The 21047-nt window shown below is 38.3% G+C and overlaps 1 protein-coding gene across 8 annotated transcripts in view; it reads left to right on the top strand.

The window, feature by feature from the left end:
* camta1 (calmodulin binding transcription activator 1) overlaps window positions 1–21047 on the top strand; it is a 96371-nt gene that overhangs the window by 62398 nt on the left and 12926 nt on the right. For all 8 annotated transcript variants that reach the window (XM_015397671.1, XM_015397668.1, XM_015397664.1 and 5 more), the window contains exons 7-10: window positions 4025–4178; window positions 7444–9284; window positions 14072–14198; window positions 14311–14445. In XM_015397671.1, the coding sequence (XP_015253157.1) occupies window positions 4025–4178; window positions 7444–9284; window positions 14072–14198; window positions 14311–14445 (2257 nt within the window). The remainder of the gene's footprint in view (window positions 1–4024; window positions 4179–7443; window positions 9285–14071; window positions 14199–14310; window positions 14446–21047) is intronic.

Below are 21047 nucleotides of genomic sequence, written 5' to 3'. Positions count from 1 at the left end.
AAACAAACTTGTGGATTCACACAGGGTCAAAATTGCACTTTAACTCTTAGATATATTCATACAATCCTCACTGATCTTTGACTTCTTATCCCATCAGCATGTTGGACCTCAACACACCCTGACTGTAGCCATCAAAAAGCTTCTGGCACAATTCTGGCTGGATAGTGTATTCCACCACTTTTCCTGGTAAAATTGATAGAGCTCATTTTATTTGGCCGATTTCCAGGCATTTATCTGAGATTTAAGTAGAGTCCATAAATTTTAAGTAGGGTTGAGCTCAGGGCTTTCCAGAAGCTGATTCATCTAATTCAGTAGCATTTGTGGTGTGTGTCGGGGATTGTTTTCTTGTTGTAAAATCTTCGTCTTTGATTTAGGCAACATGGGCCGGAAGGGTGTGAGAAAAGAGGCACATGACCTCCAAATCAGATCAAATAAAATAAAAAATGGAGGCACCCACATTTTTTGTGTATGTTCCCTTATCAGCGCGAGAAAGCATGGATTTTAAACATGCATTTTATTGCAGGAGTTCATCCATGAACCCCTTTGAACCACCTTTTTATGTCAGAGGAAACCGCTCAAAAGTGAAGGCCTCTAACCTTCCATATCTTCCTCCACGGGGAAGTGAGTGAACATTTTCTTGTTGGAAACAAGAATTTGACGCACATTTTTCTTTCACCATAGAGCTAAGATGCCTCCTCTTTTTTGCAGCTGCCCATACTAACAAGCCAGCTGTATTTTAGAGAACAGATGAACCGTTAGGCAAAGATTTTCAGGAAAAAATTAAAAGGCAGGGAGCATATTCAAAGGAGTCAGTGTGATGTTTTCCAAACTGTATTGACAGGCAAACATGGTGGTGTCTGCATACATATGTGGGGTTGTTTTGCTACTGGTGGCACTGGTGCATTTCAGTGGATGGGGTAATGAAAACTACACGCATGCTGTAAATGTTGCCCAGACTCTGCATACCTGAATCAAATGGACGGATCATTAGTGCGCCATGCCTACCAAAGCTGAAACACTGACTCAGGCATTTGTATCAGCTCTGTTGCATTAAGCACACATCTGAACATCCTTAATGACTGGAACTATTAAACCCCTAAGCTTAACAGCTGATTATTGTTGAAAGGTTAAACATTTGGTTTGTTTGTGAACAGCACAAAGGATCCAAACCCACATAAGAACTTTTTTCATCAAAAATACTAACCATTTATATTTGCCCTGACCTCGTTCATAAATAAACGAATGAACCAGGACTGAAAGCTAAGTCTGTTCCCAGATGCAAACCAGAGATGGGTAGAGTACATGCAGTTTCTATTCACGTAAGAGTAGCAGTACTTTAAGTTTATTTTATGCAAGTAAAAATAGAAAGTAATCATCCAAGAAACTACTCAGTTAAGAGTAAAAAGGACTTGGTAAAATGGCGAATCAATTAAAAGCATTTGATTTTTAATGTTTGAAATAATGCAATCAGACAGAGAGTTATATGCAAACTTCTGGCATTTCAACATAATAAAATACATTTTTAAGTGTCATTACCCTTAATTTGAATGGGTAAATAAGATAATTTTCCAAATGAAAGACTTTTTTAAAATCTTAAAGTAAGATAATTAGGTAATATGCACTTGAAATAAGACAATGCAATAGTTTTTTTCTTATTTTAGATGTAAATAGTCTTATTCCGTTGGCAAAGTGTCTCACTAAGAAATAATGCACTTATTTTGATTTAAAAAATGACTTATTCTATATTTAGATAAAAAATTTTTGCAGTGTAATAAATAACATGATTACAAAATAACAAATTTAGGCAGAAGATACACTATTCCAAACAGTAAACATATACAATTAACCCTTACAGAAGTTATGTATATATGTCAGGAAAGGATAAAGAACTTTCAGCTACAGTATCTACAGATATTAAATTACTCACAATCGGTTGAGTAACCGGAAACTTTACTCAAGTAAGAGTAGTGATACTCTCAGAAGAATATTACTCGAGTAAAAGTAAAAAGTACATTAAAGTACTACGACTCCAAAAAGTTTTTTTTCCAAATTTGACTCAAGCGAAGGTAAATGAGTAAATGTAATTAGATATTTCCCACCTTTGCTACAGACCAGTATACACCAAATGAGTGTCTGAAAAGCAGAGTGGTCAAGTATCTAATCATGATTGTAACAAAAGTTAAACTGCAGCTTTGTTTTTTACAGATGGCGTAGGTGTGAAAGCATGTTTAAACAGAAACTTTTCACTTAACCTTTTTCTTTTCAAAACATTACAGTCAAAAAAATAAATAGATAAAAAACCCAAAATGAGCACCAGGTCGTATGTAAACTCCTGACCATTACCCTACCAACACAAGTAGGATTATGACTTTATTTTCTGTTACTGGTTTTATTTTTTACAAAGTAGAACACAATCTCTCACTTGTTAGATCGTCAAACAGGTGAAACTGAGCTAAACCATAAACCAGCAGTAAAAGTCCTCCCCTTCCAAATTAATGAGGCGGACTCAGGCCGCTGAAAATAATACTCCAGGACTGGGCTGATAGTAAAAATTTATGTTGTTTGGCTTACCGGTGTCCTACCTACACGTATGGACCACTGTGGAATAAACTGCTGATATAGGTCTGGAAAAAAATTGTCACACGGGTAAAGGATGGTAAAAATAATTTTTACAGGAGCTGACTGCAACATCCTGGGAACAGCGTGTTATCTAACCCTGACTCTCAATGCTTGCATCAGGGACTCAGCTCTGCTCTCTGTGTGGTCCTTTCTAAGAAAATGTCCTGGAGCAACAAAATACTCACCTAACATGCCTTCTACCTCACACACATAGATAGGTGTCTGCTGTGTATAAAGGCATGTTGATTTTCATGAAGATGTCAGACTAACTCCACTTTTCGCACGTCTGCTCTCTCCATCTCTTTCTCTCTCGCACACACTGGTCTTTCATGCAAGAAATAGCCACCCGGACCTCATCATCTTCACAACATGTTGCTTGATGACTTTTGGACACGTCTGCATCATTTAACCTTCAAGACTCTTTCTGTCTCACAGTTGATTTCAAATAAGATATTGAATATTTAAAATAAGGGCATACATACACATTTATGAAGCTGTCATCGAGTTTTATTTTTTTTCTGTAGATTTTTTTCCTCATAAAGTCGACAAGGAAATATCAGCTATCTCAGCAAATTGAAATATTATGCCCCGACCCTGCTATATGTTCTTTTTCAGCACGCCCCACTGGTTGGAATCGTGCAATCTTGAAAACGGGAAGGGAAATTTGACTTGCTTTATCTGTAATGTGCCATTTTCTGCTCTTTGCACAGATATCAAAACACATCAGTGAACATGATTATAAGTCAGTCCATGAACAGTGTTGCAGCGCAGAGCGTTGGTGCTGAAGCAGCCCAGTGGGCTACCCCTCTTTTGGAGAGAAAGTGTTCCACCTCAGCTGGTCCACCCCCTAACCTGACTCTGTCTACTGAATCTTTCATCATGAAAAAAAAAGGAGAAAACTTGCTCTCTCTCGGGCTCTCTGTCTTTCTCACACGCACACAGACACACATGCACATGAGTGAACTTGTTGAATCATTCATGGGGTAGAAATTCCATAGGTCTGGCGGTGACCTGCGGTATAGTGAGAACTGCTCTCCCTCTGTTTCTCTTGTTCTCTCTTTCCATATATATCCTGTATCATGCTCACATACACACAAACACACATGTAGACACTGCAGCATTAGAGAGAGAGAGTGATGAGTGGGCTCAAGCTGTTAAATCTTTTATAGGCAGGTGAGAGAATCTTATCTGACACGCTACGTCTGACCTCCTCCCTGTCCTCTACTTTCTCTTTCACTTTCCCTCCCAGTATACCTCCTCCTCTGCCCTTTTATCCCTTTGTGAATAGATTCTTTTATTCCTGCTCTCTCTGCACTTAAAAAAGGGAAGAAAAAAAACAATCACTGAATTAATGAATGGATGTCATTTCAAAATAACGCAGTGTGCGCATGTTTGTGTGCTTCAGAACCCAGACATAGTGCTGGTGCACTACCTGAACGTGCCGGCAGTGGATGACAGCGGGAAGCCATGCGGTCCGGTTCTCTGTTCCATCAACACGGACAGGAAAGAGTGGGCCAAGTGGAGCAAAGAGGAGCTCATTGGGCAACTCAAACCTATGTGTGAGTGTCCTTAACTCCTGCACAAACCCTCTCATGTTTCACTCACTCATGTGTTTTGTTTTTTGTCGGGGAAAAATTCACCTAAGAACTTCGGACACACAGAGTCAGAAAATATTTCCAACACATTAATGCAAGTTGTGCAGCTTTTTTTATTGGCAAACACTGACATAACTAATTAAGCTTTACTTATGTTTGTATAGTACCCTTAATGTTATTCGTACCCTTTGAAAGTTTTACATTTTGTCAGATTATGGCTTTAAAACCTGAAAGGATTTTACTGGTATTTCATTGGATAGACCAACACAAAGTAGAAGAAAAAAGATGTGATGCTTTGAACTGCAAATCTTTTGGCATAAATCTCTCCCAGCTTTGCACAGACTAAAGGTATCACACATTCTCCTATGCTAAATGGTTTTAAGCCCAGTCAGAGTAAATGGAGCGAGTCTATGAACATCAGTTTACCACACAAATGCTTGGTTGGATATACTGAATGTATGGATGTTGACTTGGCTATTCTAACACATACATTTAAATGATAATCATATTAGTAGAACAACTCTATGGGGGGTTTGGTTGTATATTCAGTCTTCTTTCTGTTGTCCAATAGATTTTCTTCCTGTATTGCCAGCTGTTCAGCTTCACCCATCTTTCCATCAGCTTGAACCAGCTTCCCCTTTCCTGCTGAAGCACAGCCTGTATATAATGTAGGATACATCCAGTATGAATGCCAAACTTTTCAGTTTTCCATTTATTAAATAAACAATAGCAAAAAATCTAAACAGTTTATTTTCTTTTTTCATTTGAACTGGCTTGTGTTGGTTTATCAGATGAAAGCCCAACAAGAAAAATTACACTGAAATGTGCGTTTTTAAGTTCTCAATACTCAATGGGATTTTGAACACATTTTTAGAACATTTTTCTCTCTCTTTTTTTTATAAAGCCAGCTGATTCTGCACATCATCCATTTCAAGGACCTTAAACAATCCATCAGTTTAAGAAGAAGTGTTTTTTTTTTTTTTTTTCAAGCAATATTTACCAAACTAGAACGCTGGGATTATTTAGTGAGTTATGGAAAAGGAATTAACTATATATAATTATACAAATTTCATACACATCTTTGTAATTAATATGCTCTCAGAGATTAAAATACCCAAACTTTATGACTCAATGAAGCTGTTAATTTAGCTCATAGAATATGAAAATCTCCATGGCAGCTTATTAAAACAGTTGCTTGGATATAATATGAAATTCAATTTTGTGATAAACAATATAGTTACTTAGTTGGGTCACATAGCCTGCTCCACACACCATACTGCTTTGCAGACCGCATTAATAGTTATTTCTTTACTTTGATTAGTATACTAATCTATTGTTTTGTAGAGCGTAGGGCAGATTGGATGGGTGGTGTAAAACTGACTTGGTTAAAATTTGTCATTTTTGTTTTATTTTAAATTGGTTTTGATAAGATATTACGGTACTAAAAAAAACTTCTTTGTCCACAAAAATATACATAAAAAATACTAATTTAATCTGAGTTCTTTTAATCCGGATTTTCCTAATCAACACTTTAATTTTCTAGTTAATTATTGAATATTTCTTAGACCATTTATTGTTTTACACAGGGTTTCGAGTCTTTTTTAGATTTTGAGACAGCTCACCTCCCCTAGTTTACAATGGTCTTTTCATTTTGTTCCATTTGTAATTTTGCCTCAAATAAAAGGTACACACCAATGGTACACAGTGTGAAGTTGTGTTGATAATTACATCATTCAGCTGTGCATAATAGTACACCTGGCCCCATTACTTAATTAGATTAATCAATTATCTTACTGGCAGGAAATTATTAGCCAGTATTTTACTGATGATTTAAATAATTTTGAATGCGAAAACATCTCTAACCTCACAGGTTGTTAGTTTCCTAATGCTTTTGTCAGTTTAGCCTAGTGTTTATTAAATGCATTAGATTGATGCATAATTAATAAAAGCTACATTTCCCACATATGTGTAACTCAGCTAGGTTTTTAACAGATGAAGCAAGCTGCTACCATCTGCACTGATCAGAGTCATGCTGCCACCTAGAGGCAGATAGAAACTGCAGCTATGACACTGAGAGATTTATTGGAGAAAGGCAAACATGCCTGAAATATCCAGCATTTAATATTCATGAAGCAGCATGAAGGAATAGATCATTTCAGCCATCGTTGCGGCACACACATACACACCATTATTTAATCCTGTTCACCCTGTTGATGTGGTCTGAAAGGGTAGTTAAGATTCGCCCAAAGCTGTGTGGCTTGTTAACATGAGTACTACTTCATTTCTCACCTTCACATGTGGGAATCATTCTCAGAGCCTTCTGCTTTTTTTTTTTTTTGGCATCCCATGGCACTTGATCCAGTATCTCTATCCTGTTTTGTTAGGGAGGAGACGGTTTTAATGCTGCAGTTAAAACCTATAAATCCTTAAAATGCAAACTGAAGATCTAATTTTCATATTAGATCATTTACTTCCTGAAAAATTGTAAATGTTTTGCAATACTCAACTGTTTGTAAGTTGTATCAGAGTTCTTGCATAATCGATGCAGTATATATTCTGAACGCTGGGTGGTGCTGTTTCATCTTCTCTAATGAATCTAGCATTTCTTCTTTTAAATACAGAACAGCTTTTTTTCTGAAATATAATTGTGAAGTAGAGGGAAAATTATCCTAGTAGTGGACTTTTTCTTTTCTTTTTTTTTTTTTTTTGCGAATAAAAAAACAAAAAAATGTGGCGACTAAGCCCCCCTGAGTTGACACTTCAGTAGCAAACCATTCACTTACATTACAGCCACAAGTTTTTTTATTTGTGTGCACAAAACTTACAAACCACACATCTAGAAACTTAAACCTTTTGCCCATTTCTCTTTGCAAAATGACCCAGACAGACTGGATGAAGAGCTTCTAAAGTTTTATCTCTGGTCCTGACCTGCTTGAAGGTCAATCTTGAGTCTTTTTCTTAACACTGTTAGAGGTTTTCATCTAGATCTGCCGTGTTTAATCACAAGCAATCCTTACTTTCCTAGTTTCTCAGGGTACTTTATCTCACAGTTATGCTCTGTTTAATTTTGGCTTATCACATTTAAAATGCTTAAAATATATTTGTATATATTTTGTAATATACAAAAATGTAAACATGAAAAGTGAAAAATGTACGAAAAATTAAGTAGAAGATTATATCGTTGGGCATATTTCTGATTTTTTTTCTGTTTTTCTGTCTTTTCTGTTAGGTGCTGGAAGCAGCCTGCATCAGAAATGTTCCAGTGTCAAGCAGCGCATCATCTCATCCAAGCAGGAGTCAGGAACAGGAGGGGGGACAGCAGTAGGAACCAGCGTAGCGGCAGGCCAGAGAGCCGAGGAAGCAGATGGCACAGAGGTCCAGAACAGTGATGTATCGGAGGGTCAGACCGAGCCTAACCCTGGTGGGGGGAGGAGCCGGGCAGGTGGAGCAGAGAGGAGGAATGGCAGGATAACCAAACCTTCCCTACTCCCACAGAGCAGCATGGAGGTGTCTTCTTCCACCTCGACCAATCAGGTGGAGGTTCCCGACACGACCCAAAGCTCGCCACTGTCTATTGCAAGCGACATGGCTGACAGCCCGGCTCTTGCCATCGGAACCAGCTTGTCACAGAGTACCGCTGTGTTTATGTCTGAGGTCACCACTCTGACCGGGGATTCTGTTTACTCAGCCGGCCACACCCATCTGTTGGCTTCCACCCATGAGAGCGCCACCACTGGTATCCTGTTGGCTGTTGCCCCTGACAACCAAAGGTTTGCATCGTTCAGTGGAGGGTTAGGGGAGGGAGGAGAGTTGGTCCTGTCCAGTTCTTTAGACTCTGGTGTTGGAGTCAGCCTTCCTGAGACTACCATGACCTTTGACCCTGACTGCTTCCTCAACAACCCCAAGCAGGGCCAAACGTACGGAGGAGGCGGGGGAAAGACCGAGGGCTGCAATGGCGACGATGGGGGGCTCCACTGCTCCACTAATGGCTTTGTTTATAACCCGGCACTCGTCAACAACATCAAGACGGAAGCTGCGCCGCTGGAGCAGCCACTCTCATCCCAGAGCAGCTACGTTGGAGAGGGAACTGGCCTCAGCCCCAGCACCACCCTGGAGCAGATGGACTTCAGTGCCGTCATGTCGTCGGCCTGCGTCTCCAGCCTTAGCCAGCCGTCGCACCACCCTTCTCCCGGCCTCTTCCTCCAGGCCTCCCCCCAGACAGCCCAGCCATCTCAGCTGCAGGTCAATGGCACCAAGGTAGCCCAGGAATCCAGTGAAACCAGGGTCTACATGGGCCTGCCCCCAGTGGTCACCGATTCTCCTGTCACTAATGGAGAACCCCACACACACCTCCACCAGGCCAGCACAGACCAGCAGGCCCTGTGTGCGAGAAACGGGCAGGCGGCTGTCGGGTCATTTCCCCTGACCACACAGGACGTCGAGCAACCAGGCAGCAGGGCTCATCAGGAGGTGGCCACCTTAGAGAAACCAACTGAAAATGGAGAAGAGTTACTTCTCAAGGCTGGGGATCCTCACGAGGCCTATACGAGCGTCGATGCCAAGCACTACCTGCAGCCCACAGATGACACTGGAGGGGGGGACGAGGGTGGAGGGGGTGGAGGAGGAGCAGAAAATGAAATTATATGTAATGGTGTGAGCATTTCAGGCACCAGTAGCTCAGTGGGGGCCAGTCCTCAGGCTATAGCTATAGGTTCAAACATTGAGGGCGCTCTCTACAACTCCCCCCTTCCTCAGCAAGGAGGGGGGGTATCAGCAGCAACGGCTGGCGCCGGAGCAGCCATCAGTCTGGAAGGATTTGAGGCTTCATTCGGAAGCCAGTTCTCCGATCTTATCAACGATTTCATCTCAGTAGAAGGGTCAGGGGGCGGGGTGGCGGCAGCGGTCTCTGGGGTTCTGATGCCCCAAGAGGGGGCGGCAGGCGAGGAGCACGGCACAGCAGCCGGTCACCTGCAGGGGTCCGAGGTGGAGCAGGGGGCGCTGGGACTGCTCCAGGAGACGGGCAGGCTTTTCGGTGTGACGGACTACTCCCCAGAGTGGTCTTATCCAGAGGTTAGTAAACCCAACTTGTAATCATTATTTACTCATCACTGCTCCCCGCAGGAAAAGTAGTCCCTGCTCAACATGATTGATGGCAGCTTTTACTGACGTTAACTGTTGCAATCACGCTTAGCGCGGTTTGAACCGACAGCTTGGATACAGTATGTGGTCATTAAGGAGGCCGAATATTTCAGACTCAGCTGATTGAGTTTTAATGAAATTTCAATTTTTCCCAGATTCCCCTGGGTGGCCTCATTAATTTACGCTTGTACCACTTCTAATAACTCAGACAGCAGCTCTGTCATTAAATTATGATCAAAGTTGAGGAAAAACCCTTCATCTTTGTGCCACTACTTTAAAAAAAACATGCGAATAACTGAAATAACTAGCAACAATTATTAAGTTAAGAATATATTTATCTGCATTTTCAATCTTTTTCTTTTCTTTTTGTTTTAAAGAGGGGTTTTTAAAATAAAGAGCATTCACATTGTAAATGTACTGTACCTTGCAAAAGTATTCACACTCCTGGTGCTTTTCATAATTTTGTCTCAAACATTAAGTGTCAGAATCTGCAAGTTAGTTTTGGTTTTTATTTTTGTTTTGTTTTTTACTCTTGAGTCTTCCTCAGTATATTTAGTTGGTTTGGTTTTTACTTTTTCTCATCACATTTTCTAAATTTTTTGCTTCTCATTCAATCATTTCTCCCTCTGCCACAACCTTCTGTTAATTGGCTGAAACTAGGCACCTGTATCTCCTCAATTATTATATTTTTCTCACCTATCTTGATCCCCATTTCAGCTTGGTCCTTGGTCAATTAGGTCACATGAACTGATTTCTGTTCCATTATTGTTGCAAATGAATAAAAAGAAAAAAAAAAAAAAAAAAAAAAAGCACAGCTTCTCAACTGAAATAAAGAAAAATTTAATTAAATCCAGATATGAAACCTAGAAAAACACCTTAATCAAAAAAGAGTTTTGAGAATAAATTAGCTGTTTTATCAGATTTAATCAGATTTAATTTTTGTCATATTTTATTTTCTCTAATTGTATTTTTTTTCAAGGATTTATATCTTCAAATCCTTATTTTTTAGAGAGAGTTATATGAATTGAAATTGTTTTTTTAAAGTTGCGTTTTACAGATTTCATTCTCTTCCCTTCTAGGGGTTGAAGTGAGGTCTGCATGGAAGTTAGTCACATTTCTTCTGGCCCAAAGGGAGTGTTTGTGTTGGGCATGAAGAGAATATGTTCTGTGAAATGCAATTTGAAAAGAATGCAATTCTTGAAAACTATCTAAAAAATGTTTATATGGCACCTGTTAAAAAAGAAAAAGTAATGTTTCAAGAAAGAAATATTTTTAAAAAATTGCTTGCAACAAAAATTAAAACAAAATTACCTATATAGGTTTATCCACTATCTTTCTTTGCCTGTTTTGCTGCTCAGATGCCTCTAACACCTCCTTAGAGCCTTAAAACATACCAAGTGTTTACCAAGAGTCAGTCTGCTCTTCGATCCAGAACAACAGACCTTGACATAAAGCTGATTGGGATGTATTTTATTCAAACTGTATTTCTCTTTGGCAGCATCATGGTGTTGAAATGCTTGTAATCTATCAAAATGTTGATCAGGTTGGATAAATAGTTGGATGCAGCTAAAGACAGGAGAAGAAGAAGAACAGTTTTGGGCAGAAGTTGGTTCATAAGCAGAACAAGGCTTCATCAGAGCATTATCATGTGTTAAAATCATCCAGTCAAAGTCTAGACTGGCCAGCTAGCAAACAGAATTGAATCGGTTGTTCAGAGACCCAGTTTTACTGAGCTGGATCTATTTGGAAAGTAGGCTAAAAGTATTAGAATCTAGAAGGCGAGCTGATGGAGATCTACCCCTGAAAATCTGCAGCTAGCAGGTCCATCAACAACAAACACAGCCACAGATTTAAATAACATTCTGTGGTTGTTTAAAAATTGGAGTTGAGCCTTCGTCACTTTCATTGATTCATTCCTTCATTTCTCTCTCTTTAATTTTGATTAAAATAATCTTGCTTCCATTGCCTCCTTCACTGTAGGTCACAGCAACACCTTCTCCCTGATTGGGAGATGATTGTTTATTTAAAAATGTCCTGTTTTTCAACCTCTGCGAATTTCGCTCCAATTACTGCGCAGGTGCTTTGTTGATCCAGATTTGCTGAATTAGCCAAGAATGCACCATCTTTGTCACATTGAATCGAAATCTTCGCCTCTTTCTGTAGAGTGCTCCAGAGCCACCCTCTACACATCAATAACATGAAGATCCTTCGCTCCATCTGCGAAATTCATATTTGGTGTGAACATGAATGACAGAATGAAGATCACTAAGAACACATAGATACTATTTCACAAGAGTAACTCCTTCCTCAATGCACAATAACATTCTAATCTTAGTTTAGCTGTAAATATTTTGTTATTTATATTTTCTGCCCTAAACATTGCTTTGCTGCTCGTATGCCACAGGACTGATGGCAGAGAACATCTTTTAAATCCTCAGACAAACTGTTTTCCATTATAATTACAGTCTAGATTCATAAAAGAAAATAAGCAACCTTATAATGTTTGGTCCCTGTTCTACCTGCTAAGTCATAGTCACCTTCCTATCGTTAAGCCAGCTCTACACAAGTGTATTTACCCTTAATCTGAGTAGGTAAATGTGATGATTTGCCAATGGAATGAGTATTTTTACTCTTAAAATGAGATATTTAGATACAATGCACTTGAAATTAGACAAGGCAATTGTGTTTTCTTATTTTAATTGTAAATTGTCTTATTCCATTGGCAAAATGTCTCTTTTACCTCCTTGATCCAAGAGCAAATGCACTTATTTAAGAAAAAAATGACTTATCTAGATTTTGATTTTTCCAGTGCAGAAGAAGTTGGTTTCTTCGCTGTGCCGGAGCTTTTTTCACTCTGAACCTCTCACCTTGGTGGTCTTTAAAATCAGTGAGAACCTGCACTCAGGTTCAATTATTTTAAACCTGAGGACGTGTTAATAGAGGGAGTCAATGATTTCAATTTCATCTCACCCTGTTTTATAGATGTCAGTGTGAAAATTAATCGATAGATGGATCCATCTCTCTACTCTACTCCTGTGTTCTTAATATGCGTGCAATGAATTGGAATAAGGTTGTAATTTTATTAAAGTGCAAAGTCACAGTGAAAATTATTTTTATAGGTGTTGGAAGTGAGCTTCCATTGCAAATAAAGTTTTTTTTTTTAAATGAATTAATTTCAGAGATAAATCAGACCTTAAAGGGGAACACTGGTTTTTTTTACATTGGGCCCTTGATTTTACGTTATTACATCATGTTCTATTTACCCATATTAGTTTTGTGTCATTTGGAGCTGTTCTGAAGATATTCGGTTTTGTAATCCAAGTAACGTCTTACTTTGGGCAACGACTTGAAGGTACAAACTAAACTGTTCATAATTTATTCTTTATGGTACGCCAGCATTCATAACATGTAGGTGAATCACTGTCCCCCAGACATCTGCGGTTATATTTTTTATATTTATATTTTTTTAAAACAAAGCAGAGTGTGCATGAAGTCATCCGCGCACCGGACTGGAGTTGTGACAGGCAGACGGGCCATAGCCGGCTACGCTCTACCCATTATATTCATTCGCCTAGCTAATCTGAATCGTTCCATTCCATTTCGAGGGCGTGATCATCTTTGGTAGTAGCACTAGACATCTTCCAGGCATGTGAGTAAAACTAGCAGCAGTTCAGCGGACGGGATGAATGAAAGGTAGCCAGCGCGCGCGGATGACGTCATACACACTCCGCTTTGTTTTTGGATATAATAAAACCGAATATCTTCAGAATAGCTCTAAATGACACAAAACTAACATGGGTGAGTAGAACATGATGTAATAACGTAAAATCAAGGGGCCAATGTAAAAAAAATGGTGTTCCCCTTTAAGGTTTTGTGATAATCCAACAATTAAAGATGGAAGACATTACCATCAAAGCACATATCACACACCTTTATTGCACTGTGAATGAACTGTACATCAACAAATGTTTTCTAGATAATGAACCATTTAAGTAATCATGTTACTGCCAACAGTTTTGAGCATTCCTGCTGTATCCACATCTTTTTCTCATTGATATGTGCCTTTTTTTTAGGTTTCAAGTGCTATTCAAAGACTGGACTCTGCATTTAAATTCCTCTCAGTTTTTTCACAATAATAACAACATTTCACAGATAAAAGTCAACTTAAACTTAATTTATTCTAAGCCAAGCAGAGAAAACATTACAGAAACTAGCTCTGAGGCGCTTTACAGATAACTGCGCAGTCACAGAATGAGCAAGTAGCCTTGAACATGTTCTAATCTTGAATACACTCCTACATGGGGTGTCCACTTCCTCCTTCAGTAAGCAATGTGTTACTGCACTGGAGATGAGCTGATCAGGTGTGTGGTTAAAAGTGTCTAATCCAGGTTTGCTGTGGATTCTAACCAGCTTGGTTTTGACATTTTTCCATTTTCTCTGGCCTTATCTTATTTAAACTTGAAAGGGATCAAAAAGGATGCTTTAGTATCTTCCGATTTCACTATTTTGACATTTGCGGCAGATGAAATACAAAAGATTTAATCCATAACATAGCTTAATAGTGTGAGTAGGAGAAAAAACTGTCTATAACTCATTAAGTAAACCTCAGTATTTAAGTTCCAACAAGTCTTTTTTTTAAATAATAGAGATAAAGACATTGGCTAAGTTTGAATGCAAACTAAATAGCTACATGGTTGGTCTTTTTTTTTTTTCTACAGGGGGGAGTGAAAGTGTTGATCACAGGTCCATGGTTGGAGTCCAGCAGTGAGTACAGCTGTCTCTTTGACCACATCAGCGTCCCTGCTGCCCTCATCCAGCCTGGGGTACTGCGCTGCTATTGCCCAGGTAAAACACTCTCATAAACAGAACTGTCAAAAAGAGAATAAAATATCTAATTCTGTCCTTGATTAGATAAACTGTGTTAAACAGGGTAGCTGCTGTCTGTCCTTTTTTCCAGCCCATGACACAGGACTGGTGATGCTGCAGGTTGCCATGGGTGGCGAGGTCATCTCTTCTTCTGTGGTGTTTGAATATAAAGCACGTGACCTCCCGGCACTGCCATCTTCTCAGCACGACTGGCTGTCCCTGGATGGTGAGAGGAAATGTTTTAATATTGCAGAGATCAAAGTGTGTGTCCTCATGTCAAAGCCTTTTATCTGAATGAGAGAAGTCGTCAGTTTTTTATTTGTTTGCTTTAATACATTTTTTATTTTTTTCATAAAAATAAAACACAAATATACAAAAACACAGAAGTACTGTAATAAAAACTGCTTTGAGGGAGTAATATGGGTGGCAGTTCTGGTTTAAATGTTTACATTTTGCGCCATGGCAGCTGTGTAGAGAAGGATTATGAGGAGTACCTCAGAGCCTTCTTTCTGCAGCAGCCCAGATCTTGGAAAGAGAGTCGGGATCCTTTCAACTCCCCTTACTATCCACTGCAGGGCCCTCTTATCTACCATATTGCAGCTGGAGCACCATATTGAGATGCCGTATGTCAGAACACACCAAACCACTGCTCTGCTGATGTTCTGAGACTTCTTGCAGGGAGTTGATTTAGTTACTTCAGAAAAACACTAGTTTCTAGTGGCCATGTGTACTTCAGCTTTAAGAGACCTCTACCCTGAGAAATGAATGCTGTCCCCTGTCTCTGCTGTAGCTGATAGCTGATACTGGGACAGGTGTGTTTAACCTATGGAAGTTATTTGCATCCTGCAGCAAAGGTTTCATCTGCACAAAGTTTCACTTCCTAACAGGCCAGGACAAGTAATTATGCTCATGAATACAGTCCTTATTCTGCTTATAAGAGGAATCTCAACAAATAAAAAAACACGTGATTGCATGCAAACTAAATGAAGCTGACTAATGCCATGTTGAATACCAATATCGATACATGTAGAACCTATCAGGTGATTTTATTTTTTGTTTTGTTTTTTATCCATACTAGGAAATGAACCATGAGAGGTCCTGATTAGTCACGTCCTGCTGCAGCCTTTTCTCTCCCTGATCTGGAGCCAACATGATAAAACGATAGAATAGAAATAAAACAATGTCGACCATTTTTAGCAGCAATAAAATAATTTTTTGCACCAACAATCTCTTGGATTACAGCAAAAACAACTCAATTAAATGTTTAAAAAAAAAAGAGAAAAAAAAAAAGAGAGAAAAGAGAATGAATAATTTAAATACAGTAACAATGTAACAATATAAAACTGCAGTTGCTATGGTGATGGGGAGCAGGGTGTTGTACTTTTTTATGCAGAAATTAAATAAACAAATATGAGAAGCATACATGTGTAGGGATGCACAGCAGCTTGGTTGGTTATGTGATATTTGAGGGTCTTGCATGTGTTCAGAACATGTACTACTCTGGGAGAATAAGTATTTTTTTCAGTCTTATTGTGAGTGCCTATATGCCATCTCTTTTCAGATTGCAGCAGTTTATTTTTTTATGCATTTCATAAAATATTTCATCCATAGTCAGGCAACACTGGATTATGAAATGTCCAGGGAACATAGTAATATCAATGGATTTAGCTATGGGAAAAGATTTGTAGATATGTTGCCCCTAGGGTCAGTTCATCTTGACTCCCAACTAATATTTTGTTATAGGAAAACCACACATCTTTAAAACATCATTTTAAAATGTATAGCACAATTGAATAGAATAGAATAGAATTCAACTTTATTGTCATTGCACTGTCACAAGTACAAGCAACGAAATGCAGTTAGCATCTATCCAGAAGTGCTATACAGGATATAAATATGCATTTACAAGTGTACAGAGGGTATGTATAAATAGACTATAAAATGTATGTATAAACAGTATAACAGCATTAACAGTGATTGCTGTCAGTCCCAATCTTTTAAAAGCTACTAAGACGGTTGATTCTTTATAGGATTGCTTGTTTTTTTAGCTTTTTCAGTTTCCAATCAGCTCTGATCAGCTTCCTTTCCCTGCAGCATGATGTTTCCTGTTTAACATAAAAGTCCTGGGGTCCATTTCACAAAGAAGGTTTAACAAAGTCAGATTCAAATCCGCAACTCTAAATTGGTCTAGCCTAAGGTCAGGAACTCTGACTTTTTGGTTTCGCAATGGCTGCTATGAATTAGTTCAATCAACTCCAAGTAGAACCACTCAGAGTTTAGCACGTGTGCAACAAGTATGAAAAGCCATTATCAGTGGAGCACCGATTTGATGAGTCACCATCACAACAGGCAACAGGAAGTGCCTATTTCACCCCACTGGAATTTGAGATTTTAATGCAGAAATGCAAAAAAAAAAATAAAACTAAAATAAAATAAAGCTAAAATAGATACAGCTATAAAGGAGAGGAAGATGGCGAAGCAGAAAATTACAGCTTGAGTTAATGGGTACTTTAATATAAATATGATTCTACATTTATTAAAAGCACTCTCCTCTCTGTTGTTCACTAAAATGTAGATCACTAAAATAAGATACTTCCTGATCAAAATCACACTCCTAGACCTAACTGTAATAATATATTTTCTGAATTACATTTTTGTAGCAGAAACTGAATTTTAGAAAGTAAAAAATACATTTTACATGTAAGAAATAAGTTTTATATATCTAGAAATGTTTACACATTTTGAGTGGCCGTTCTGACATTTATAAGCTTGACTGAAAATTTATTTATGATATCTGAATTTTTTTTTTTTTATAATAAAAAGGCTGACCAGTATTGTTAGGAATATGGAGATCTTAAATTCATTTATAGACATTTAGAATGTTTATTCTAGATGTAGAGAATTTCATTTTGTTTGGAATGGTCATTTAGACAAGGACAAAATGTTTTTTTCAGATATCAGGAATACATATTTAGTAAAACTAGTACATATCAAAATGGCTTGCCATAGACTGTTGTGACTGCAATAATATTACGGGATTATTTCTTGAATGGTTGTTGATGAATGTATCTATTTAAGTGAAATCTTCTGGCAGCAGGTGAAAATGAAGTCTAAAAACATTTTTCCAATATACAGAACCTGTGCGTCATCTTATGGGTTCCTCCTCATGTTGAATCAGTCTTTTTTCTACACAGTAAATACTAAGTGGGTGTTTGCAGCCATGCTTCGGATGTTATCAACCCAAAAAATTATTGTTATTAGTGGCTATCAGGCCCATAGAATGGCTTCAGATTGGTCTAGTAGGCTCATTAGGTTGTTACGGTATTATTGAGTGAATCCTAACACTGAAGTATTTCCTGTTGCTCATGGAATAAATTAATCTATATATGTGTAATCTGAAAATAATTTCTGTAGTTCTTCATGTACTGTAAATATAACTAAATAAAACTAAAACGATCCACATCTGGCTCATATTAAACAAACCAAAAACTAGTAATCTCATACCCTGTCAACTGAGTTGTAGAATCCTCTCCCTATGAATATTTATTTCTTTGTGAAAAATTGCTAATCATTTTTTAATAAGATCCTTGTCAAACAGACATGCAATGTTTTTTTTAAAACCTAATGTTTGTAACGGACCTAGGGAATTAGTTTACTGAAGAAACCTGCTACCGACCAGCTTAGCTCTGTGAAGAAAGTTACTACTGAAACAGAGGTTGAATAAACTCTCTTTGTGAACCGGAAAAGTCAGAGTTTCCCTGTTTTCAGGTTTAGACAATTTTGAGTTGTCGCTAAACCTGCTTTGTGAAACGGATCCCTGGAGTGTTTGCCATAATCTGCAGTTTTGCATGTGGGATAAAAAGATGAATATTGACTTGACTTTATCTGACCAGAGCAACTTTTTCCTTTATTTGCATGTCTTAATAATGGCTTTTGGCAAGAATTTCTACAATCTTAAACAATGGTTTTATTTTTGACATGCTTCCATAAAAGGTAGACTTGAGAAACTAGCAGTTTCCTGTCATCAACAGAGCTTCTCACCTATAGCATAGATATTTGCAGCTTTGTAATGCTTCTTGCTTCTCAATTTGGCTAAATGTCATTTTAGGTGGACAACCATGTTTTGGTAGGTTCCCATTTTTGACCTATACTCTTTTGATGCTGGTGAAGATTTTCAGTCCTCCAGGTCATAGTCATACCAAAAAAAAGGTTAAAAAAGTTTAAAAACAAACCCTGTTTTCTAAGCCATAGCAAGGCTTTGTTGGGCTACACTATAAAGCCTGGAAGTCAAATCCAGACATTTTGAATTGAGAAAGCTTCCTGGGTGGGAAGGGAAACATCTTTAAATATGTAAAACAAAGTCCTGTGGTTTGTTTTTTAACTTTTTTTTTATTTTTTGTAAATATTCTTTTGATCTTTGGGAAGATATTTTATGACTTACTGTGTCTTTAATGTTTTTTTTTGTACAACATCATGTGTGCCCTGTCTCATGTGTTCCTTTGACCTATGCCTTCACAGAACAGCTGGATTTATGCTGATATTAAACTACACAAATGTTGACTCTGCAGACTGATTAAGCGATGTGTAAGAAATGGGAGCATTTGTAAAGTTTCTGAAAAATAATATGCACAGAAATTTCCATTATGAAAAGATGGCATTGATTTGCTTCTTCCAGCCACATATGAACTACATTCTGCTGGTTTATTATAAAATCCAGACAGGTTACATTTTAGCTTATAGTTGTAATGTAAAAATAAACAAAGTTATTATTCATAAAAAAAATCACAACTTTTATATCTGAGTGTTATTTTTTGAAAATAATTTGCTGTTTTTATTTTGCTGCCTTCTTGTATAATTTTTCAGTATTTCAGTTTGAATTTTACCATAAAATGTATTTTCATTTTTCATGTTTAACATCTCTGCATTGTTCCTTGTTTGGTGACCTTGAAATATGCCTTCAAATAAAAGTTATTATTTTTCATATTATTATTCTGCAATGCTGTCAGCTGTTATGTTTTCCTATGTTAACACTCTGCCTGCATGCTCATTTATTCTAATTGAAAAGAACAATTTAGGAGGATTTAACAAGAAAGATGAACCAGGGATTTATGAAAATGATTAAAAAGGATTGAGGTCACACCGGTATCAAACATGTTATTCCATTTACCTGTATAACCTCTCCTGAGTGTTAATACCTTTCAAATGTTTTGATTTTAATAGTGCTGAAGAACAATGGCACGTTTTTTTTTTCCGCCTGTTATCTCTGGTGGCCCTTAATGCAGATGTGTTTCCGCCTGGCTCCGGGGTCAGCCTCTGAGTGTAAATATATCTCCCAATGCAGCTGCAGCTTGGAAACACATGGCTCCCACCAGGCAATGCATGTCCTGTCTGCGTGTTCGCCCCCGTCTCCGCGTTGCGCAGTGCGGCAGAGCTGCTTTCCAGTCACAGCATGCTGCCTCCTGGCTCAAATTAAGGACAAGGACATGACTTTTTCACCACAGCTGATACATTCACAGGGTCTGCCTTTGTCTCTAAGCGAGGACAGCGAGAGGCGACCTGTTTCTGTAAAATGTCTCCGTTTTGGTCTCAAACATAAATGGAAAAAATTAGAAAAGAAAGAAAGAAAGAAAAAATAGGTTTCAGCTATTAAACATGTTTCTGCATACAGCCCAGCCGACAGGCTTCATTCCAGCCTATGTGTGCGGTCTGGTGATGACGAGCGAGCCTCCCGCAGCTCCAGGAGTGGCGGGCGGATTTGAAGCGCTGCTCCCGCTCACACACACAACGTGGAGAAGCTCTCTCTCCTTCCCTCCCTTTTTTTTTTTTTTTTTTTTTTTTTTTACGGCTGGAGAAGCGATGCTGTGAGTCGTACACCCCAGACTGATGAAGCTTTAGCAGAAGAAGACTGATTGTAACTTCTCGTCGCGCTGTTTTACTGCCCTTCAGGTGTGTCTTGTTTACAGCTGCTACGTTATTAGGGTTGCGTTTATTTATCTGCCGCTGGTGATTTCGTTGCTATGGAGTCTTACCTTTTGTTTTATTTCATGCATATTTGTGGCATGGCTAGTAAACAAAGGAATGATTGGACTGAAATATGCCGTGGTGCTTGTATGTTCTTTTTTTGGTTGAGCTGTCCCCTCCTTATGGTGCTGAACAGTTTCAGCACTATAAGGAGGGGACAGCTCCACTTATCCCACAATAACAACAGAGGAAACGGGTTTGACAGGGAAAACTGAAAACATTACATTATATAAGCTACTGTTAGATATTTCTTTGTTATGGTATCAATTTTTTCCAATACCAAACTGCTGTAATGTGTTTTTCTGTTTGTTTTTTGAGCAACTGGTTCTATTTTTAACTTTCAGTTGATTTTATTGATTAATGTTGAAGTTTAACAAGATAGTGCATTGTAAATAACATTAAGTCTGTACGAAAAGTAATAGAGAGCCAACATTGCTTCTATTCAATAGATTGGCTTTACAGTATGATGCCGCCACCACTATGTCTCACTATTATGTTGTGTTCAATGTGATGTTTGTTGTTTTCCGACAAGATTTGCATAGGGGCTAGGTGATTACATGATATAATTGCTTAATTGTTTTGGGGGTTTTTGGTGACAATTTCATTTTTGGAAAATCTGAATTTTGTCCTTCCATAGCTTAGAGCAGAAGTGTCAAAGTGGTTCCAGAAAGGGCTGTGTGGCTGCAGGTTTTCTTTCAAACCAAGCAATAGCACACCAGACTCCAGTCACCTCATCAAGTGAGTCCAATTTGAACATGATGACTTGATGAGATGATGTCTGGTGTGCTATTGCTTGGTTTGAAAGAA

This window comes from Cyprinodon variegatus, unplaced genomic scaffold, assembly GCF_000732505.1.
Source record: "Cyprinodon variegatus isolate N-32 unplaced genomic scaffold, C_variegatus-1.0 Scaffold880, whole genome shotgun sequence".
In the NCBI taxonomy this organism is placed as follows: domain Eukaryota; kingdom Metazoa; phylum Chordata; class Actinopteri; order Cyprinodontiformes; family Cyprinodontidae; genus Cyprinodon; species Cyprinodon variegatus.
Note: the sequence above shows the minus strand (reverse complement) of the source record. Positions and strands in the feature narration are given on the sequence as shown.